Source organism: Salvelinus namaycush, chromosome 12 (genome assembly GCF_016432855.1).
Source record: "Salvelinus namaycush isolate Seneca chromosome 12, SaNama_1.0, whole genome shotgun sequence".
Taxonomy (NCBI): Eukaryota; Metazoa; Chordata; class Actinopteri; order Salmoniformes; family Salmonidae; genus Salvelinus; species Salvelinus namaycush.
The window spans coordinates 15016030-15041062 of record NC_052318.1 but is presented as its reverse complement, the minus strand read 5'-3'; the positions used below and the strand labels follow the sequence as shown (position 1 = coordinate 15041062).

General features: G+C 43.9%; 1 protein-coding gene across 1 annotated transcript in view; it reads right to left on the bottom strand.

Moving 5' to 3' along the window:
- Positions 1 to 4355: 4355 nt before the first annotated feature.
- Positions 4356 to 25033, bottom strand: part of LOC120056944 (protein Jade-1-like) — a 230211-nt gene continuing 209533 nt past the window's right edge. Inside the window, exon 12 of the mRNA XM_039005244.1 lies at positions 4356 to 12228. Coding sequence (XP_038861172.1) covers positions 11288 to 12228 — 941 coding nt within the window. The 3' untranslated portion in view covers positions 4356 to 11287. The remainder of the gene's footprint in view (positions 12229 to 25033) is intronic.

Genomic DNA, 25033 nt, shown 5'->3' with positions numbered 1-25033 from the left:
TTTTCACGCACGGACACACACAATCCCAGAGGACACAGTCCCTAAATATACAAACTTAAACAGTGGAGACAGCGCTATTGGAGGGGGACTCACAGATCTGTCAGCCCAGACACTTCAAAAGAGCCAAGAAGAAGGAGAAAGCCCCAGGCTATGACAGAGGATAATGCAACCGGTTGAAATACCCTCCCCTGATGATAAACAGAGACCCACTGTAATTCATTATTAACCTACTATTGTACAGCTTAATAAACACTTAGACTGAAGACTACAGGTCCTATCCATCTTTGAAAGTGATAGGTTGGGGTTGACAATAGATCCAGTGTCAGGTTTGGGACTGTCGATAGAGCTTATCTCAAAAGTAGGACAGTATTGTAGCTAGTTGTCCTCAGTGGTGTATTGTAACTGTAGCCTAGTACTAGGTGAGGAATGAAGAAGCCATTGATTTTGAAGTCATTTAATAAGGCCACAAGAGGTCACTAGAGGTGGGTAATTGAGTGTTTCACTGTCAACACCGCCCTTCCTACGTACACTGTTCTGCCAGAGTCAGGCCAGTTGATGTAGACGTCCTGTCATGGTAGCAGCCACCATTTATGTTACTAAGTGATGCCCGGCTATAGCATTGGCATAATCATGGCAGCAAATGCTACTCCGAAGTTATTTTTTTCCACCTACCCTGCAGGAGACAAAATGATGGCTGCTCCCTCGTGTGGCAGGATGACCCAACTGCAACCAGTTTCTGTTTAGGAATGTTACACAAGAGGCTGAAGAGGACATGGGGGATTATTCACCAACAAACACATTACAGTCACATCACATTTACCAACTGTTTGTTCATACTGACTGACTGAATGACATCAGAGGTATCAATGAGTCTATCTAACCAGCAGTGAGGCTATCAAATAATTATACTGAACAAAAATATAAACGCAACATGCAACATTTTCAAAGATTTTACTGAGTTACAGTTCATATAAGGAAATCAGTCAATTTAAATAAATAAAGTAGGTCCTAATCTATGGATTTCAAATGATTGGGAATACAGATCTGTTGGTCACAAATACCTTAAAAAAAAGAAAGTAGGGGCGTGGATCAGAAAATCAGTCAGTATCTGGTGTGACCACCATTTGCCTCATGCAGCGCAACATCTCCTTCACATAGAGTAGATCAGGCTGTTGATTGTGGCCTGTGGAATGTTGTCCCACTCCTATTCAATGGCTGTGCCAAGTTGCTGGATATTGGCGGGAACTGGAACATGCTGTCGTACAGTCAATCCAGAGCATCCCAAACCTGCTCAATGGGTGACATGTCTAGTAAGTATGCAGGCCATGGAAGATCTGGGACATTTTCAACTTCCAGGAATTGTGTACATACCTTGTTACATTATCATGCTGAAACATGAGGTGATGGTGGCGGATGAATGACATTGCAACGGGCCTCAGGATCTCGTCACGGTATCTCTGTGCATTCAAATTGCCATCAATAAAACGCAATTGTGTTCATTGTCCGTAGCTTATTCTTGCCCATACCATAACCCCACCGCCACCATGGGGCACTATGTTCACAACGTTGACATCAGCAAACCGCTCGCCCACACAACACCATACAACTGGTCTGCGGTTGTGAGGCCTGTTGGACGTACTGCCAAATTCTCTAAAATGATGTTGGAAGCAGCTTATGATAGAGAAATGAACATTAAATTATCTGGCAACAGCTCTGGTGGACATCCCTGCAGTCAGCATGCCAATTGCACGCTCCCTCAAAACTTGAGACATCTGTGGCATTGTGTTGTGTGACATTTAGTGGCATTTTATTGTCCCCAGCACAAGGTGCATTTATGCAATGATCATGCTGTTTAATTAGCTTCTTGATATGCCACATCTGTCAGTTTGATGGATTATCTTGGCAAAAGATAAATGCTCACAAACAGGGATGTAAACAAATTTGTGCACAAAATTTGAGGAAAATTACATTTTTTGTGTGTATCAAAAATTTCTGGGATCTTTTATTTCAGCTCATGAAACATGGGAGCAACAGTTTAACTCATATGGCAGGCAAAAACCTGAGAAAAAATCCAACCAGGAAGTGGGAAATCTGAGGTTGGTCGATTTTCAACTCAGCTCCTATTGAAGATACAGTGGGATATTGGTAATGTTGCACTTCCTAAGGCTTCCACTAGATGTCAACAGTCTTTAGAACCTTGTCTGATGCTTCTACTGTGAAGTGGGGGCGAATGAGAGGGGAATGAGTCAGAGGTCTGCCAGCAGCCACGAGCTGACCATGCGCTTTCACATGAGAGTTAGCTCCTGTTCCATTTGCTTGTCTGAAGACAAAGGAATTCTCCGGTTGGAACATTATTGAAGAATTATGTTAAAAACATCCTAAAGATTGATTCAATACTTCATTTGTCATGTTTTTACAGACTGTAATATAACTTTTTTAACTCTTCGTCCGTACTTTCCGCTGGACTTGCCCGCGCGTCGTGAGTATGGAAAGTGTACTGAACGCTAGAACAACAAGGAGGAATTTGGACATAAATGATGGACATTAACAAAACAAACATTTATTGTGGAACTGGGATTCCTGGGAGTGCATTCTGATGAAGATCATCAAAGGTAATTGAATGTTTATAATGTTATTTCTGACTTATGTTGACTGCACAATATGGCGGATATATTTGTGTCTTGATTGGGCTCTGAGCGCCGACTCAGATTATTGCATGGTTTGCTTTTTCCGTAAAGCTTTTTTGAAATCTGACACAGCGGTTGCATTAAGGAGAAGTGCATATAAAATTCCATGCATAACAGTTGTATCTTTTAGCAATGTTTATTATGAGTATTCCTGTAAATTGATTTGGCTCTCTGCAAAATCAAAGGATGTTTTGGAACTTCTGAACGTAACGCGCCAATGTAAACTCAGATTTTTGGATATAAATATGAACTTTACCGAACAAAACATACATGTACTGTCTAACATGAAGTCCTATGAGTGTCATCTGATGAAGATCATCAAAGGTTAGTGATTAATTTTATCTCTATTTCTGCTTTTTGTGACTCCTCTCTTTGGCTGGAAAATGGCTGTTATTCTGTGAATAGGCACTCACCTAACATAATCGTTTGGTTTGCTTTCGTCGTAAAGCCTTTTTGAAATCGGACACTGTGGCTGGATTTACAACAAGTGTATCTTTAAAATGGTGTAAAATACATGTATGTTTGAGGAATTTTAATTATGGGATTTCTGTTGTTTTGAATTTGGCCCCCTTCAGTTTCACTGGCTGTTAATTAAAGAGGTGGGACGCTACCGTCTCACGTACCCTAGAGAGAAGCCCTCCACAAAGTCAACGCCTGTTTCTTTAAGATCAGCGGGATACTCGAATTCATAGCAGAGCACAGACATACATGCTCTTAACATTTAGCCTTTATGGATGGGAACAGACGATTTCAGATAATGTAAGAATGATTTATTCAAACTAGCCTTTGGGTTCATCCCAAATGGCATCATATTCCCTAATTTAGTGCACAGGCCCAAAGGGATCTGGTAAAAAGTAGTACACTATAATGGGAATACGGTGCCATTTAGGACGTATCCATTGTGTTATGTTTCAACCCAAAGTTGCTCTGCTTGCTGGATGTCCTGGTGGTGTTGTATGAACATGGCAGATGTCCATGAACATTTTGTTATAAAGATGATCTTGCTTCATCGATTCGTCAAGAAATGGTATGTTTTGGTTTGGATGCTAATTTGGAAACGTCAACTGTTGATATAGGGGCATGGTATAGTTAGCTACAGAATGTGCCATCAAGCACTGAAAGTAACTAGCTGAATGAGGATTCTATTGTAAATGTATTAAAACCAACTAATTCATCACCTTAAGCTATTCTTACACACGCAGCTATGATGTCAACATTCACTAGGCCTACAACTTGGGATGTTTTGTATGTTATGGGGCAATCGATCTCACAACCTACATGTGAAATACAAGTGATAGAAACAGTCTCTGACAACAATCCAGGGAGTATCTAGTCTAGTTACCGCCGAGTCCATGTAGTGGCCCAGATAGATTCAGAGTCGCAATGTGTTGAATCAATCAACCTGGAACGCTCTTTAAAGGGGAATTCTGGCAATGATAAATACATTTTTTGGACTTGTAAATTAATGATATCTAGCCATTGATTCTTGAAGCATATAACTTATGCCTCATGAACTTAGTTCAACTGTCGTACCCTATCCCTCAACTGTTTACCAAAAAGTGTTGGGGTGTCTGCTTTGTTGTTATTTCAATCGCAGATTGCCCTTTAAAAAAAAGAGATGAACTGTTGGGATGGTGAACTGAACAGAGAGACGAGCGAGAGCATGTGTACACAGAAAGCACTGCTTTATTGACTACACTGGTCAACCACTCCAGAGTGCCGGGGGGAGGAGGGGGGAACAGGGTCATAGTGGACACAGCCGTCGTCAAGGCAACACAAACAGCATGCAGATACAGTCACATGGAACATCATATTGCTTTTTAAAGTTTTGCTTAACATTGAAATTGTACAAAAAGGAAAAATAGGTTTTTGCACTAATGAAAAATAAATGTTTCATTTTTCCTCCTACAAAGAAGATTCTAATACAAGAAAATAAATATTGCAAAAAAAGCCCAAAAATAATTTAAAATTGCTTTTCTTTTTAATATATGTTCAATATTTATCTTTGCTATTAACAAATGGCACAACATTCTTTGAAACAAAAAATACAGCAGAATAAACTCCTGCAACATTCATATTATCGTATTGTATAACTGATGCAGATAGAGCCGAAATGGGTGAGGAATTGAATTGTACACGGCAGCAGTAGATTTCAGCGCCTTTTAAGGACAAATAACACAGGCAGGTGGGGAGGAACCATGTCAGAGTCTGCTTTGATAAGAGAGATCACTGACTCTTATCAAAATGACGAATGTGACCAGTAGGAGATACAGGACAGGTATTTAGAGAGTTAACATCCCAAATGTCACCCTGCTCCCTAGTGCAATACTTTTGACCTGAGCCCTAAGGGCCCTGGTCAAAAGTAGTGCACTTCATAGAGAATACAGTGCCATTTGGGATGTAGCCTGATTTTGGAGACAGCAAAGTGATGCCAGATCAGTTACAAAAACTGCAGAAAATCTGAGCTTGGCTCGCTTGCAGAGACACTAATGGTAAATTGGCCCAACCTTAGGAGGAGCAGCTGTGGTTCTGGATAGTAAACCTTATCTCCTGGAAATGGACTCATAAGTGCATACAGGTCAGGGAACGAGCATCATGAAAAAAAATCAACATGGGAACAAGTTATTTGAACTGTGGAACTTGAACAGGACACTGAAATAAACGTTCCTGTGCACTCTCTGTCCATATGAACATTTAAAATGTCATTGGATTACATAAAAAAAAAAAGTTTGAGCCTCTAACTTCTGGAGGGGAACTATTGGTTTTAATGAGAGCAACACATTCTGTGACCCTGCTGGTCAGAAATAGTTTATGTGCATCCCAAATGGCATCCTATTTTCTTCATAGTGCACTACTTTTGACCAGGGCCCGTAGTACACTATAAAAGGAATATTGTACCATTTGAGACCCGGCCACTGTGCTGCCAGAGAGCAGGGGTTCGTTTCCTGTGAGCGTTCTCCATGGAGGAAGTGAGAGAACAAAAGGTCTCTTCCAGGCTTCAGCTGCACGTTGATCAGCCCACTGGAGAGCCGGCCTGGCCAATTGAACTATCAGCCCACTGGAGAGCAGGCCTGGCCAATTGAACTATCAGCCCACTGGAGAGCCGGCCTGGCCAATTGAACTATCAGCCCACTGGAGAGCCGGCCTGGCCAATTGAACTATCAGCCCACTGGAAAGCAGGCCTGGCCAATTGAACTATCAGCCCACTGGAGAGCCGGCCTGGCCAATTGAACTATCAGCCCACTGGAGAGCAGGCCTGGCCAATTGAACTATCAGCCCACTGGAGAGCAGGCCTGGCCAATTGAACTATCAGCCCACTGGAGAGCAGGCCTGGCCAATTGAACTATCAGCCCACTGGAGAGCCGGCCTGGCCAATTGAACTATCAGCCCACTGGAGAGCAGGCCTGGCCAATTGAACTATCAGCCCACTGGAGAGCAGGCCTGGCCAATTGAACTATCAGCCCACTGGAGAGCAGGCCTGGCCAATTGAACTATCAGCCCACTGGAGAGCCGGCCTGGCCAATTGAACTATCAGCCCACTGGAGAGCCGGCCTGGCCAATTGAACTATCAGCCCACTGCCTGGCCAATTGAACTATCAGCCCACTGGAGAGCAGGCCTGGCCAATTGAACTATCAGCCCACTGGAGAGCAGGCCTGGCCAATTGAACTATCAGCCCACTGGAGAGCCGGCCTGGCCAATTGAACTATCAGCCCACTGGAGAGCAGGCCTGGCCAATTGAACTATCAGCCCACTGGAGAGCCGGCCTGGCCAATTGAACTATCAGCCCACTGCCTGGCCAATTGAACTATCAGCCCACTGGAGAGCCGGCCTGGCCAATTGAACTATCAGCCCACTGGAGAGCCGGCCTGGCCAATTTAACTATCAGCCCACTGGAGAGCCGGCCTGGCCAATTGAACTATCAGCCCACTGGAGAGCCGGCCTGGCCAATTGAACTATCAGCCCACTGGAGAGCCGGCCTGGCCAATTGAACTATCAGCCCACTGGAGAGCCGGCCTGGCCAATTGAACTATCAGCCCACTGCCTGGCCAATTGAACTATCAGCCCACTGGAGAGCAGGCCTGGCCAATTGAACTATCAGCCCACTGGAGAGCAGGCCTGGCCAATTGAACTATCAGCCCACTGGAGAGCCGGCCTGGCCAATTGAACTATCAGCCCACTGGAGAGCAGGCCTGGCCAATTGAACTATCAGCCCACTGGAGAGCCGGCCTGGCCAATTGAACTATTAGCCCACTGGAGAGCCGGCCTGGCCAATTGAACTATCAGCCCACTGGAGAGCAGGCCTGGCCAATTGAACTATCAGCCCACTGGAGAGCCGGCCTGGCCAATTGAACTATCAGCCCACTGCCTGGCCAATTGAACTATCAGCCCACTGGAGAGCCGGCCTGGCCAATTGAACTATCAGCCCACTGGAGAGCCGGCCTGGCCAATTGAACTATCAGCCCACTGGAGAGCCGGCCTGGCCAATTGAACTATCAGCCCACTGGAGAGCCGGCCTGGCCAATTGAACTATCAGCCCACTGGAGAGCCGGCCTGGCCAATTGAACTATCAGCCCACTGCCTGGCCAATTGAACTATCAGCCCACTGGAGAGCCGGCCTGGCCAATTGAACTATCAGCCCACTGGAGAGCCGGCCTGGCCAATTTAACTATCAGCCCACTGGAGAGCCGGCCTGGCCAATTGAACTATCAGCCCACTGGAGAGCCGGCCTGGCCAATTGAACTATCAGCCCACTGGAGAGCAGGCCTGGCCAATTGAACTATCAGCCCACTGGAGAGCCGGGCTGACCATTTAAACTGCAATTAGCAATTCCCCCTTTTTGTTTTATCAAATCATTTTCTCTCTGGTTGTATAAAACAAAAGCAAAGAAAGCAAATAAACGTAGCTCCAGTAAAAACAGAAGTGTTTGCACTGAGTTTGTGTGCCACACAGAAAAAGGGAGAGACGGGTGTTCAGATTCCCTGTCTGTTTAAGTACCCTATGTGGACAGGGCGCAAACACTCTCTCTCTACGCAGCAGAGTGACAAACGCTCTCTCCACTACACATGCATGTCATTATTTGACCTTAAAGTTTGTTCCTTTGATCCTGCTGTGCTTCAAAACAATGAAGGAGTCAAGGCGGGCTGGCGGAACACTGAAGCAGGGAGGGGAGTGAGACAGAATCCTAGTCTGTGGGGTGGGTGTTGGATTGGAACCATACTTCACTGTGTGGAAGCAGTCCGTCAACGGTCCGAGAGCTAAAGCGCCAATAAGGAAGCAGTTGGTCTGATTATGAGTCAGCATTCTAGTTATATGAGCCGCGGCAGAAGCGTTACAAAAACAGCTTGCGAAGGCTTTTAACAAGGAAACAAAACGGTCTCTAGTACAGTATTATACATTATTGTTGGTGCATACAAAAACCAGATAGGTAAACGGCAGTCGAACTACTACAGCCATGAACCAGTTCCCTATGGGAGGAAGCAACTAACACAGAAGAGGAGATCCTTCTCAATGACGTCGACGTTGTGTTCTGTTAGTGTGCTGATGGCCTTTTCACGCTACAAACGACAACAACAACAGCAGCAGCAGCAGTTCCTAGGTGGTACGGAGACAGCACTAGGACATTCATCCACAGCTACACCAAAGCATCCTTTCTCAACCCTATTTCAGGGGACCCACCGTCCGAATGTATGTTTTGTTCCAGCCCAGCACTAACACATCCTAAATTCAACTGATCATCAATTTGATGATCTGTATCAGGTGTGTTAGTGTGGGCTGGAATAAAACATGCAACCCTGTGGGTGCTCAGGATTGGTGCAAAGAAACTCTGCTTGAGGAGGATAATAGTAATACCATCCATCCATAGGTACTCTGTCGGAAAATACTGTCCATCTAGGATATAATACCATCTATCCATCCATCCATCTATACTCTGTATGAAAAGTGCAGTCACCTGCTGCCTGCTGGACTAAAAGACCTCACCACCTCACTAAAATGCCAGCCTACTGTTTCTGAGAGGAAGCGGAGGAAGAGGGCGTACATGCCCCACTCCAATAATAAGAACCTGTTTTCTACTACGTTAGGGGCCGTACATGAAGGGCTCCGTCTAAAACACTGTCTAGTCTAAATTGGTGTATATATTGAATATTGAAACCAAGTTTACATTTCATCGTCTTAACACGTAAACGACTAGGTGTTTGGGTGGATTCTGTGGGGCTACTACAGCGCTAACCCCATTCATCCACCCAGACGACCTATCTGCAGACAACAATAAGCATGGTTGTTGTTATTGTATACGTTGCAATCATAGAGTAAGAATGAATAGAATGTGCTACTCATTCTATTTCTATGGTTATACTAGTCTGTCTCCAAGGGTTACGGTGGATGGAAAGGAAATGGCCAAAGGAAGTAACCAGACTGGCTGCAGACAGACAAACAGACAGACAGACAGACAGAGCCACCTGACCAATACACTGTTTTAGGGGGTTTCATCCTGAATATGTGTCCCATCCGGGGACCGGACAACACACACAAAAATCTAGTCATCTTCTACATTCCAACCCTGTGATAACAGCACTGGGGGTGTCAGTGGGCTCTGAACCATCAGCCACACACACACAGGCACACACACAGACACAGACACACAAACACACACACACACAGACACACAAACACACACACACGGTTCAGCAGCATTCAACTCTTCCCAGGTTGGGGGCAGGGGGGGAACTGCGACACTCCATCCAGAGTAGGTCAGTGGCACAGAGGGCCAGTAAGTAACAGCCTTAAGGGAGCAGGGAATGGGAGGGTCCAAGGTGGAATAGTGGTGGTGGGTGTTAAAGCCGAGCCACACCAGGCCAGAGCAACGCAGAGCTCCCAATTGAATCGACTAGAACAGAGCTGCTGGCATCAGGTAGATTTCCGTATTCATGTCCTTCAGCGGATCACATGGTGACACCGGAGAGTGAGGCTGCGTCCCAACCGGCACCATGTGCACTATCTAGGGAATAGGGTGTTGTTTAGGACGCTACCAGAGTGAGTGCATGCTGCCCAGTCTGTTTTACACTGTTCTTTGGCATCATCAACTCAGGAGACAGCCAGTTGGGTAGTAGAAGTAGCAGTAGTAGTGTACTGATTGAGACAGGAGAAAAGCTCTCAGTACAGTAGTAGTCAGTTCAAACAGTGAAGCTTTGCCAAAGGAACTTTTTCTATACATACTTATATGTATAAAATAGCCTTTTTATAGTATAATATATTTACGGTTTAACTTTGATTTCAATACATTTTCAACCCTTCTTATATGTCTTCTTCGATTTTTTTAAACCCTGAGAAAATACTGTGGACCACTTTAAGTATAAAATACAACTCTCTGAGACGAAAAAACAAGAGTTAAAACAAATTTACAAAGAACTAAAAAAAGAAGTTAGAATCCAGGAGTCTGTACTGTAGCTGATTATACCACTCGTCTGACGGGAGCAACAATGACTCCAGAAGTTGCTTTGTTGGGGCAGCAATTTGCACAAATATGGTAGAACTGTGTATCTGTGTGGCTTTGCGTGCGGTTGGGTTGATTCATGGCAAAAGCTGTATATACATCCATTTTTAGGCACTACAATTAAGGTCATCTGTTTCGGTACGCTTGATTACCAATACAACAGGTTTCCCTTTTTTGATTGTAACAAATCAGATTATAGAAGTGATTGATAAACTCATTTTGGGGGAGCGACAGAAGGCACACAATTCGTTAAATATTGTTTCTCCAATGATTGAAACGGAAGAGGAGGCAGAGTCAGTGAAGAGCTGACGTAATTCTCAAACAGTATGTTTACAACAACGACTGAATGCAGAGGGAGGAGCTTTGAGAATGTAATCATGTGTGTGTTTGTGTAATGTGTGTGGTGTATGTGTGTGTGAGTGTGTTTATGCACAATGTTTGCATTACAGTTCCTGTTAGCTATTTGTGCTTTTAAAGGCTAATATTTGTGTGATATTTTCTGTATATTTCTCAGACTGATGGGTTAGCCCATTAGACCTGTTCTGGGTCTGATTCTGAACTGAACGGCTTTTTAAACATCATATCCCAAGGATTGCATCATGGGATCCATCTTAGGTCATTTGAAAATAAGTGATTCACCTGAACTAGCTTATAATGTCCACAAAGTATTCACCCCAACTCTTGTGGTTAGTTACCACTGAGCCCACGTTGCTAGAAAGGGTTGATGACATGGTTTACCACCGTGTTATACTTCAACATCTAAACCAAACAAAACCTAAACGTAACGTAGTCCAAATCCACTTTCTCTTTGTCTTCTTACATCATCATACAGCCTTTGTTACTTTAACATCTAGGGTCTCATTGTTTAACTATGTAGCAGCTACATTCAAATCCTCAGAACAGAGCAGATAAACTGATTCATGACTAGTGATGTACCGAGATTTGGTTCATTAAAGCAATCTAGAAAGAAAATAACTACAATTTTAATATCAAGAACACAGACAGAAGCCGTGGCAGCGGGAGTTGGGATGGAGCTCCAGTCAGTCTGAGAAAACAGTGTGTGTTCTGGTCGGGGTGTGTGTGTGTGTGCGCGCATCTCAGTTTATTCTACAAAGCCAGCACGCTCCTCCTCAGCAGGTCCTCGCTCCCAGAATGCAACTGAGCCAGACGAAGCTTGCGGGCACTGGAGTGTGTGTCTGAGTCGCTCTGCTCGGCATCAGAGAAGTAGCCGTCTGTCTCGGGGTCCAGCAGCGATGAGGATGTCTCCTTCACTGGGTGGGAGACGGGGTGGGGGTCCCTCTCTCTCTCCCTTTCCAGGGGGCGCTCCACAGCTTCCTGCAACCCCCCACCCCCACCCTTCCCCCGGGACTTGCCCTGCCGGTGTAGGCGGAGGCGCAAGGCCGTGCGGGGAATGGGACCCCCCCCTGACCCCCCCTCAGGCACTGTCCCAGGACTACTGTATGGGGGGAAACAGGAGGCCAGGGGGGCGGACGCTACCCCAGTACCCGTGAGGCTGTTCCAGGGGCCACGCTCCTCCGAGATGTGACAGGAGTCCATTTTGGAGGTGGGCGGCTGCGGTGGCGGGTCCAGAGGAGCCTCAGTGCTCCTGGTCTGGGGGTGGCGGTGGTGGAGGGCCTTGGTGCCCCGGGACCTTTCCCCTCTACGAACCCCGTGGCCTGGCCTCTCCTCTGCCAGTAGAGCCCCCTTGGCTGTGGAGGCTGCGGTGGCTGCAGCAGCAGGGGGGGTGTCGGTGGTTGCTGCGGCGGTGTTGGTGGTGGAGTGATGGCCCCGGGTTCGGGGCTTGCCCCGGGTCTTGCGGCCCAGCTGAGGGGTCTTCCAGGTGGACTTCATGGAGTGGTCCATCATAAGGCTGAGCAGGTTCTCCTCTCCCTGCAGCAGCTGGTCAGACAGCAGGCTGGCCGTCTTGTCACGGTGCTGCCCGGCGTCCAGGGCCCACTTGCTCAGCATGTCGTCAGCCGTGATCTGCACCGACTGGGCCAGCCAGCTGTCAAACAGGGAGTTATCCAGAGGGAAGGTCTTGGGGAAACCTGGGGGAGAGACAGACAGACGAAAGGTGAGAGGGACCATAGAAACCACACTACCAGCAGAGTGTCTGCTGGTTTTGTTATTTCCTTTCAATTCATGTCCAATTAAGACAGACAACTAGGTGAGGGGAGATGCTAATTAAACATTGACCTTAATTGATCAATTAAGTACAAGGGAGGACTGAAAAACAGACACACGGCCCTCCAGGAATTGAGTTTGACACCCTTGCTATAGAGATTCACAGTGCTTCGGTTGATCTGACTATGACTATGATTGTAATGAATAATGAATGTCTGTGGGAGGTTAGTAACATCAAATGTTCCATCCAAAATATAAAGCCTTCTGGGAGGAAATCTGGATGAACCTTGGAACCCATAGGAAGAGGAAGTCTGGAACAACCCTGGAACCCATAGGAAGAGGAAGTCTGGAACAACCCTGGAACCCATAGGAAGAGGAAGTCTGGAACAACCCTGGAACCCATAGGAAGAGGAAGTCTGGAACAACCCTGGAACCCATATGAAGTCTGGAACAACCCTGGAACCCATATGAAGTCTGGAACAACCCTGGAACCCATATGAAGTCTGGAACAACCCTGGAACCCATATGAAGTCTGGAACAACCTTGGAACCCATTGGAAGAAGAAGTTTGGAAGAATCCTGGAACCCATATGAAGAACTGAGACTGCACTTGTGAAGGTGGTAAATGGCCTTTTAATGGCGTCAGACCGAGGCTCTGCATCTGTCCTCGTGCTCCTAGACCTTAGTGCTGCTTTTGATACCATCGATCACCACATTCTTTTGGAGAGATTGGAAACCCAAATTGGTCCTGGCCTGGTTTAGATCTTATCTGTCGGAAAGATATCAGTTTGTCTCTGTGAATGGTTTGTCCTCTGACAAATCAACTGTAAATTTCGGTGTTCCTCAAGGTTCCGTTTTAGGACCACTATTGTTTTCACTATATATTTGACCTCTTGGGGATGTCATTCGAAAACATAATGTTAACTTTCACTGCCTTGCGGATGACACACAGCTGTACATTTCAATGAAACATGGCGAAGCCCCAAAATTGCCCTCGCTGGAAGCCTGTGTTTCAGACATAAGGAAGTGGATGGCTGTAAACTTTCTACTTTTAAACTCGGACAAAACAGAGATGCTTGTTCTAGGTCCCAAGAAACAAAGATATCTTCTGTTGAATCTGACAATTAATCTTGATGGTTGTACAGTCGTCTCAAATAAAACTGTGAAGGACCTCGGCGTTACTCTGGACCCTGATCTCTCTTTTGACGAACATATCAAGATTGTTTCAAGGACAGCTTTTTTCCATCTACGTAACATTGCAAAAATCTGAAACTTTCTGTCCCAAAATGATGCAGAAAAATGTATCTATACTTTTGTCACTTCTAGGTTAGACTACTGCAATACTCTACTTTCCGGCTACCCGGATAAAGCAATAAATAAACTTCAGTTAGTGCTAAACACGGCTGCTAGAATCCTGACTAGAACCAAAAAATGTGATCATGTTACTCCAGTGCTAGCCTCCCTACACTGGCTTCCTGTTAAGGCAAGGGCTGATTTCAAGGTTTTACTGCTAACCTACAAAGCATAACATGGGCTTGCTCCTACCTATCTTTTCGATTTGGTCCTGCCGTACATACCTACACGTACGCTACGGTCACAAGACGCAGGCCTCCTAATTGTCCCTAGAATTTCTAAGCAAACAGCTGGAGGCAGGGCTTTCTCCTATAGAGCTCCATTTTTATGGAATGGTCTGCCTACCCATGTGAGAGACGCAGACTCGGTCTCAACCTTTAAGTCTTTATTGAAGACTCATCTCTTCAGTAGGTCCTATGATTGAGTGTAGTCTGGCCCAGGAGTGTGAAGGTGAACGGAAAGGTACTGGAGCAACGAACCGCCCTTGCTGTCTCTGCCTGGCCGGTTCCCCTCTCTCCAATGGGATTCTCTGCCTCTAACCCTATTACAGGGGCTGAGTCACTGGCTTACTGGTGCTCTTCCATGCCGTCCCTAGGAGGGGTGCGTCACTTGAGTGGGTTGAGTCACTGACGTGGTCTTCCTGTCTGGGTTGGCGCCCCCCCTTGGGTTGTGCCGTGGCGGAGATCTTTGTGGGCTATACTCGGCCTTGTCTCAGGATGGTAAGTTGGTGGTTGAAGGTATCCCTCTAGTGGTGTGGGGGCTGTGCTTTGGCAAAGTGGGTGGGGTTATATCCTGCCTGTTTGGCCCTGTCCGGGGGTATCATCGGACGGGGCCACAGTGTCTCCTGACCCCTCCTGTCTCAGCCTCCAGTATTTATGCTGCAGTAGTTTATGTGTCTGGGGGCTAGGGTCAGTCTATTATATCTGGAGTATTTCTTCTGTCTTATCCGGTGTCCTGTGTGAATTTAAGTATGCTCTCTCTAATTCTCTCTTTCTTTCTCTCTCTCAGAGGACCTGAGCCCTAGGACAATGCCTCAGGACTACCTGGCATGATGACTCCTTGTTGTCCCCAGTCCACCTGGCCATGCTGCTGCTCCAGTTTCAACTGTTCTGCCTGCGGCTATGGAACCCTGACCTGTTCACTGTGATTACTATTATTTGACCATGCTGGTCATTTATGAACATTTGAACATCTTGGCCATGTTCTGTTATAATCTCCACCCGGCACAGCCAGAAGAGGACTGGCCACCCCTCATAGCCTGGTTCCTCTCTAGGTTTCTTCCTAGGTTTTGGCCTTTCTAGGGAGTTTTTCCTAGCCACCGTGCTTCTACACCTGCATTGCTTGCTGTTTGGGGTTTTAGGCTGGGTTTCTGTACAGCACTTTGATATATCAGCTGATGTAAGAAGGGCTATATAAATAAATTTGATTTGAAGAAGAAGTTTGGAAGAACCCTGGAACCCATAGAAAGAGGAAGTCTGGAAGAACCCTGGAACCCATAGGAAGAGGAAGTCTGGAACAACCCTGGAACCCATAGGAAGAGGAAGTCTGGAACAACCCTGGAACCCATAGGAAGAGGAAGTCTAACAACCTTGGAACCCATAGGAAGAGGAAGTGTAGGACTGACTGAGTGACAGAGTACAGAATGGGGCATTTGACCACACTTTCTTTCACTGAAATAATTTAAAATAATTTCACAGACAGTATGTGTGTGTCCCAAATCGCACCCTATTCCCCATATAGTGCACTAGTCAAAATAGTGGTCAAAATAGTGCAGTACATAAGGAATATGGTTCCATTTGGGACTCACACTATCAACCCACTTCCCGTGTGAGTCTAAACAATTCATTAGCCCTGTTCTTGGACTGTCGGTCCGTCTGTGCTTTGTCACCACCACCAGGGACTTTCACTGTCAAACGCAGCTTTTGGAGACGATGCATGCTGTCTGTGTATATAAGATATGCATGACTCCTTGTCTGTCATTATGGCCCAGTGTTAGTTGCCAGAGCCTCTCTGCAGCCTGGCAACTCCGGTTCTCACAGGGCCAGACAATAGAGGGAGAGAGGGAAAACCAGAGGTGGGACCAAGTCACTATTATTCGAGTCACAAGCAGGTCTCAAGTCAAAAGGTCCGAGTTCAAGTCGAGTCCCAAGAACAACGGGTCGAGTCTCCAGTGAAGTCCAAGTCGTGCATTCTAAGAGCAAGTCGAGTCACAAGTCTTAAGTCAAGTTTAAAAAAAATCTAGGCATGGAATGTTCAACTACAAATCTGTGTCTATTTATTGAGGCTACCAGGCAGCCCTTTTCATTATTTTGTATACAACACATTTTGATGATGTAATTGTAAAATAGGGACAGGTTGCAGTCGTAAGGGCATGAAATCAGCAGAAGGCAAGGCAGGTTGACGTGCTCAGAGAGTAGATTTATTTACAGGTCTTGGTGATCCAATGGTGAAAGCACCATATCATCCAAAATATACACAGGAAATAGCCTCTGTGTCAGGCTTAACCTGTTCTATCTAAACGGACACAGGTAGAGGGCAAGACTGCACAACCTCGCCTTGAGAAACCAAATCAAATCTGTCTAAAAGGAGCTCAAACAGGTAGCCTACATAAAGGCCGCGTTCACCTGCTCAGACATTGCGTGCATCAACTGATGGTTACGTGCCATGTCATCAACTGACAGATTGCTATAACATATGGTGTGGTTAGGGGGATACCTAGTCAGTAGTCCAACTGAATGTATTCAACTGAAATGTGTCTTCCACATTTAACCCAACCCCTCTGAATCAGAGAGGTGCGGGGGCTGCCTTAATCGACATCCACGTCTTCGGTGCCCAGGGAACAGCGGGTTAACTGCCTTGCTCAAGGGTAGAACAACAGATTTTTACCTTGTCAGCTCAGGGATTCGATCCAGCAACCTTCCGGTTACTGGCCCAACGCTCTAACTACTAGGCTCCCGTTAGCTGATACTAATGCTGCTAGAAACTGGGAACTCAGAAATCTCTGACTTACAACTTCAGTGCGTTCAAGACAACTGGGAACTCTGGAAAAAAACTAGCTCTGACTGGGAATAATAGTTTTGAATGGTCATCTAACTTGGAATTAAAGTTGAAAACTCTGGCATCTTCTAGACCTGAAGATCACTGATGTTGTGACTTGACCTTGTTTTTCAGTTTCCAGTTGTCTTGAAAGCACCAATAAAATACCTATCCCAGTAACGCATGGGCAGAGGAACACCTCCATAAGTCCTTGGCCTCTCCCAGGACCTTACAATTACCCAATTGGCAAATACAATCAATAAACTAGTTCTACAATGTAAAAGGCAATTTCCACATCCATTGTTACATTGGTACATTCGTCTTAACCAGTCTTAATGATTATTCATGATTTCTTCACCATTCATACATGGGAAAATTATTTTATCTTATTCAACGTGCTGACTCCAAAGCGTGGCGTACAGGCCACGTAGCCCATTTCTATGTGTACTGAGGCAAGCGCTCCTGTTGCGCACAACCAGACTGACAGAGACATAGGACACATGGCGCGTTCACATGCTTGTTGGAACTAGGAAACTCTGACATTTCCGACTTGCTGATTCGTTGAACATGGCACGTATATAACTACAACCAGTTAGCAAGTCGGGAATTTCTGAGCGTTTCCTAGTTGACTAGTACGTGAACGCGGCAACTGTGCCACAAAATGAGTGACAAAACCACAGAGTTTCTAAACCCAGAGGCGCGACTACTCCAATATTGACACCATCGTCACTCACGTCGGTTTTAATGACCTTTGTTTTACGCGATCTGAAGAACTGAGGGAGGACACCAATTATGTTTTTTACAACCTGGCTAGCACAGGGAAGAGAATAATTATCTCTGGCCCCCTCCCGTACTACCTGAAGGGGTTCGGAACGTTTCGGCCGACTCTTTGCCCTGAACTAGTACCTGAAGAAACTCTGCAACGACAGGAATGTCTCTTTGTATGACAACTTTAATTTACTGCACTTTTTAAAAGAGACGGGATTCACCCTAACCGCAGGGGTTCCAGGATTATTTTCAGCAACATCGCAAACTGTATTAGAGACTGAGAGACAAGGTCTGGTAGTGTTCCAGTTGTCCCTGTCAGAATAAGCAACAGAGGACTTGGAAAGCATATCTACTCCTATAGAAATGGCACTATGGCTATTGTGAGTAACCTACTTTATGTTCCTTTAACTCGAGTTAATACAAACAGTTATCGCCTACCATTCTGATGGATTGGAGACTGTCAGAAAACGTGGTTGTAACGTTAATAATTTGGTTGTTATTCCATTGGTTACCTCGAGGCAGATGCCCCAGAGGCAGAGGGGCCCACACTCATAGGAATATGGCGCTTTTAAATGTTAAGAGCAATCAAAAGTAAAACCTTTCTCGTGAATGACCTCATTACCTGGTTAAATAAAAAATTATAATAATAAAATTACAGAGTGAAAAGTTGATTGCATGTTTCTAACTGAAACATGGCTGTCATCAGACTGTAGTGCCGCTCTTAATGAAACCTTCCCCAAGACAACAGCTTTTCATACTCTATCAGAAAAATGAAAAAGGGTGGGGGGACAGCCTCTATTTTTACTAATGCTCTCAGCTGTAAGGTCATTTCGTTTGGCGATTTTGGGTCTTTTGAGCATCATGCTATACTGATTAAATGTCAGCCACCAGTGCTGGCCATAACCCTGTATAGGCCACCAAAACACTGCCCCACTTTCTTTACTGATTTATCTGAAGTATTGTCTATTGTCCTTGAGAACTATGATAAAATCATTGTGCTGGGCGATATTAATATTCATGTTGAAAAAGACATGGACTCCAGGGCCATTGAATGTATTAATCTTTTGAGCTCTATGGACTTTATCAAACATGTTACTGGGCCCACACATAACCACGGCCATACTCTGGACCTGGTTATTACCAAGGTGCTTTCTATTGGCATATCCTCTATTGTTGATGTTGCTTTATCTGATCACCATAGTGTCTTTTTTACTACCTTGTAGCACAGGGTAATACTGAACGAATTATTAAGAAATGCTACCTTACCTCTGAAGTTGCTACAGATTTCATGGAGTGTATGAACAATACTCCACCACCTATTCTGCCTTCCTCTTCTGATGATTTAGTTGATAACTAATAGCAAATTAAGAGCAACCATTGATGCCATAGCTCCAGTAAAGTTGAAAAGGGCCACATCCAAATGGAGAGCTCCTTGGATGAGTGAGGAAATTAATCAATTAAAAATTGCAGAAAGGCAGAGGCCGATTTCAAGTTTTCATAACAATCGCTAATCTGCATTTTTGGATGCCGATTATGGCCGATTACATTGCAATCCACGAGGAGACTGCGTGGCAGGCTGACCACCTGTTACGCGAAAGCAGCAAGGAGCCAAGGTAAGTTGCTAGCTAGCATTAAACTTAAAAAACAAACAATCTTAACATAATCACTAGTTAACTACACATGGTTGATGATATTACTAGTTTAACTAGTTTGTCCTGTGTTGCATATAATCAATGCGGTGCCTGTTAATTTATCATCGAATCACAGCCTACTTCGCCAAACGGGTGATGATTTAACAAAAGCACATTCGCGTCAGGGCATATGCAGCAGTTTGGGTCGCCTGGCTCGTTGCTGTGTGAAGACCATTTCTTCCTTACAAAGACCGTAATTAATTTGCCAGAATTTTACATAATTATGACATAACATTGAAGGTTGTGCAATGTAACAGCAATATTTAGACTTAGGGTTGCCACCCGTTCAATAAAATACAGAACGGTTCTGTATTTCACTGAAAGAATAAACGTTTTGTTTTCTAAATGATAGTTTCCAGATTTGGCCATATTAGTGACATAAGGCATATTTCTGTGTGTTTATTATATTATAATTAAGTGTATGATTTGATATTTGATAGAGCAGTCTGACTGAGCGGTGGTAAGCAGCAGCACGCTCGTAAGCATTCATTTCCACTTTCCTGCATTTGCCAGCAGCTCTTCGAAATGCTTGAAGCACAGCACTGTTTATGACTTCAAGCCTATCAACTCCTGAGATTAGGCTGGCAATACGATAGTGCCTATAAGAACATCCAATAGTCAAAGGTATATGAAATACAAATGGTATAGAGAGACAAAGTTTTAGGTTGTAGAAATAATAACTACAACCTAAAACTTCTTAACTGGGAATATTGAAGACCCATGTTAAAAGGAACCACCAGCTTTCATATGTTCTCATGTTCTGAGCAAGGAACTTAAACGTTAGCTATTTTACATGGCACATATTGCACTTTTACTTTCTTCTCCAACACTGTGTTTTTGCATTATTTAAACCAAATTGAAAATGTTTCATTATTTATTTGAGACTATAAATTGATTTTAATTATGTATCATATTAAGTTTAAATAAAAGTGTTCATTCAGTATTGTTGTAATTGTCATAATTACAAATATATATATATAAAAATGAATCGGTATCAGCTTTTTTTGGTCCTTCAATAATCGGCATCGGGGTTGAAAAATCATAATCGGTCGACCTCTAATTATGATATTCTGAGAGAGCAACTTGGCAAATATAACAAGGAAATTAGAAATGCCAGACGGGCTCATTTCTCTAACTTGATCACTATAAATCAGAATACTTAGAGAGTGCTCTTCTCTACCATTGAGGCCTGATAAATCCTACCCCCGCAAACCTATGTGAACTTTCCTTCACATCTAAATGTGACGAGTTTACGGCATATTTCAGAGATAAGATGACCAACATGATCTTAGAGCCAACACAGATGCTAAACAGCTCTCTGTCCTTGTACTCCTAGTGCTGCATTCCACACTGTTGATCATAATGTTGTTCTGGACAGACTGGAGAGGTGCGTTGGCCTCTCCGATCCACTTCTAAATTGGTTTAGGACCTATTTAACCGGTCGAGAGTTTGTCACCATTGGTGAACATAACTCAGAGAAAATACACATCACATGTGGCGTTCCACAAGTTTTGATTTTGGTTCTGGTACGGTTCATATGTTACCCCTGGGCAGCGTTATCAGAAAGCACAGAATTGATTTTCACTGCTACGCAGACGATACACAACTTTACATTTCTGTGTCACCAGAGGATTTTAGCTCCACGGATAAATTATTAGACTGTATTAGTGATTTAAATACTTGGTTGGCTCAACTTCCTCCTGCTAAATCAAGACAAGACTGAGGTACTTATTGTTGGAGCGAAAGCACAGAGAGAGAATCTAGACGCACATTTTAATTCACGGGCAATCAAGATAAAAACACCAGCAAAAAAACTGAGGTATTATTTTATCTTCGGAACTAAATTTCCAATCACACATTAGGAATGTGACTAAAATAGCTTTTTAACACCTGGGGAACATTGTCAAGATGCGGCTGTTTCTCTCTCAGACTGATACAGAGAGACTCATCAATGCTTTTATTACAAGCAGGCTTGACTACTGTAATGCTCTCCTTCCTGTCTGGTCTACCAAAGAAAGCCATTGGTCAACTGCAAAGCATACAGAATGCTGCAGCACAGGTACTGACCAAGACCAGATGGAGAGCACACATTACACTGGTTTTAAGGTCTCTGCACTGGCTGCCTGGGAGTTTTAGAATTATTTAAGATTCTTCTATAGGTTTTTAAATCAATCCATGATTGTGCACCCCTATACATGTCAGACATGCTTTTAAGTTATGTACCCAGTATGTTCCTCAGGTCCTCTGGCACTGGCCTTTTAACTATCCCAAAGCCTAGGACCAAGAGGCATGGAGAGGCAGCCTTTAGTTACCCAGCCTCTGGAATAGCCTGCCAGCGAACCTGAGGGGAGACGAAACTGTGGACATATTGAAAACACATCTTTTTAGCTTTGCTTTTCCTTAGGGTGCTTTTTAGTTGTTCAGTTTGTGTCATTCTTTTGTTTTGTATCTTATGTTTGTTGTGTAGTAAATATTTCAGCTTTTATTTCAATGTTTTTAATTCGTTTTTATTGTAAATTGCATCTGAAATGTGCTGTATAAATAAAGCTTGATTTGATTACTCCCGCTCCCTCAGTCTGGGAGATGCTGTATGCTATCAGGGACAGTAAGCTATCAACTAGAGAGATGTTGAGCATGTTAACATCTCAGCACAGAGACACACGTGGATGGAGGGAGGTAAGGAAGGAGGGAGGAAGGGTAAGGAGGAAGGGTGTGGGATGCAGGGGAGGAGGTTACAAAACTGAGATGATACACTCAGCACACTTCTCTACCTCCCACTGCCATCCACTCTACTGTACCTTATTAACTCTAATCTACTGTACCTTATTCACTCTAATCTACTGTACCTTATTCACTCTAATCTACTGTACCTTATTCACTCTAATCTACTGTACCTTATTCACTCTAATCTACTGTACCTTATTCACTCTAATCTACTGTACCTTATTCACTCTAATCTACTGTACCTTATTCACTCTAATCTACTGTACTTTATTCACTCTAATCTACTGTACCTTATTCACTCTAATCTACTGTACCTTATTCACTCTAATCTACTGTACCTTATTCACTCTAATCTACTGTACCTTATTAACTCTAATCTACTGTACCTTATTCACTCTAATCTACTGTACTTTATTCACTCTAATCTACTGTACCTTATTCACTCTAATCTACTGTACCTTATTCACTCTAATCTACTGTACTTTATTAAGTCTAATCTACTGTACTTTATTAAGTCTAATCTACTGTACCTTATTAACTCTAATCTACTGTACCTTATTAACTCTAATCTACTGTACCTTATTAACTCTAATCTACTGTACCTTATTCACTCTAATCTACTGTACCTTATTCACTCTAATCTACTGTACCTTATTCACTCTAATCTACTGTACCTTATTCACTCTAATCTACTGTACCTTATTCACTCTAATCTACTGTACCTTATTCACTCTAATCTACTGTACCTTATTAACTCTAATCTACTGTACCTTATTCACTCTAATCTACTGTACCTTATTAACTCTAATCTACTGTACCTTATTAACTCTAATCTACTGTACCTTATTAACTCTAATCTACTGTACCTTATTAACTCTAATCTACTGTACCTTATTCACTCTAATCTACTGTACCTTATTCACTCTAATCTACTGTACCTTATTAACTCTAATCTACTGTACTTTATTCACTCTAGTCTACTGTACTTGATTCAGTCTATTGTACCTGATTCACCCCAGTCTATTGTACCTGATTCACTCTATTGTACCCGATTGGCTCTAGTCTACTGTACCTGACTCCCTCTACTGTACCTGATTCATTCTATTCTACTGTACCTGATTACCTCTAGTCTACTGTACCTGATTCACTCTATTGTACCTGATTCACTCTAGTCTACTGTACCCAATTCACTCTAGTCTACTGTACCCGATTCACTCCAGTCTATTGTACTTGATTCACTCCAGTCTACTGTACCTGATTCACTCCAGTCTACTGTACCCGATTCACTCCAGTCTATTGTACTTGATTCACTCCAGTCTATTGTACTTGATTCACTCCAGTCTACTGTACCTGATTCACTCTACTGTATCCAATTCACTCTAGTCTACTGTACCCGATTCCTCTAGTTTTATTTTTTATTTCACCTTTATTTAACCAGGTAGGCTAGTTGAGAACAAGTTCTCATTTGCAACTGCGACCTGGCCAAGATAAAGCAAAGCAGTGTGAACAGACAACAACACAGAGTTACACATGGAGTAAACAATAAACAAGTCAATAACATAGTAGGGGAAAAAAAGAAAAAAAAGAGAATCTATATACAATGTGTGCAAAAGGCATGAGGAGGTAGGCAATAAATAGGCCATAGGAGCGAATAATTACAATTTAGCAGATTAACACTGGGGTGATAAATCATCAGATGATCATGTGCAAGTAGAGATACTGGTGTGCAAAAGAGCAGAAAAGTAAATAAATAAAAACAGTATGGGGATGAGGTAGGTAAATTGGGTGGGCTATATACCGATGGACTATGTACAGCTGCAGCGATCGGTTAGCTGCTCAGATAGTAGATGTTTAAAGTTGTTGAGGGAGATAAAAGTCTCCAACTTCAGAGATTTTTGCAATTCGTTCCAGTCGCAGGCAGCAGAGAACTGGAAGGAAAGGCGGCCAAATGAGGTTTTGGCTTTAGGGATGATCAGTGAGATACACCTGCTGGAGCGCGTGCTACGGGTGGGTGTTGCCATCGTGACCAGTGAACTGAGATAAGGCGGCGCTTTACCTAGCATAGCCTTGTAGATGACCTGGAGCCAGTGGGTCTGACGACGAACATGTAGCGAGGGCCAGCCGACTAGAGCATACAGGTCGCAGTGATGGGTGGTATAAGGTGCTTTAGTAACAAAACGGATGGCACTGTGATAAACTGCCTAGTCTACTGTACCCGATTCACTCTACATTACCTGATTCCCTCTAGTCTACTGTACCTTATTCACTAGTCTACTGTACCATATTCACTATTCTACTGTAACTGATTCCCTCTAGTCTACTGTACCTGATTCACTCTATTGTACCTGATTCACTCTACTGTACCCAATTCACTATTCTACTGTACCTGATTCACTAGTCTACTGTACCCGATTCACCCTACTGTACCCAATTCACTCTAGTCTACTGTACCCGATTCACTCTAGTTTACTGTACCTGATTCCTCTAGTCTACTGTACCCGATTCACTCTAGTTTCCTGTACCTGATTCGTCTAGTCTACTGTACCTGATTCTCTCTACTGTACCTGATTCATTCTAGTCTACTGTACCTGACTCCCTCTAGTCTACTGTACCTGATTCACTCTACTGTACCCGATTCCTCTAGTCTACTGTACCTGATTCACTCCAGTCTACTGTACTTGATTCACTCCAGTCTACTGTACCTGATTCACTCCAGTCTACTGTACCCGATTCCTCTAGTCTACTGTACCTGATTCAATCTATTGTACCTGATTCCCTCTACTGTACCTGATTCACTCTATTGTACCTGATTCACTCTACTGTACCTGATTCCCTCTAGTCTACTGTACCATATTCACTATTCACTGTACCTGATTCCCTCTAGTCTACTGTACCTGATTCACTCCAGTCTACTGTACCTGATTCACTCTATTGTAACTGATTCACTCTACTGTACCCAATTCACTCTAATCTACTGTACCCAATTCCTCTAGTCTACTGTACCTGATTCACTCCAGTCTACTGTACCTGATTCACTTCAGTCTACTGTACCTGATTCAATCTATTGTACCTGATTCCCTCTACTGTACCTGATTCACTCTATTGTACCTGATTCACTCTACTGTACCCAATTCACTCTAGTCTACTGTACCCAATTC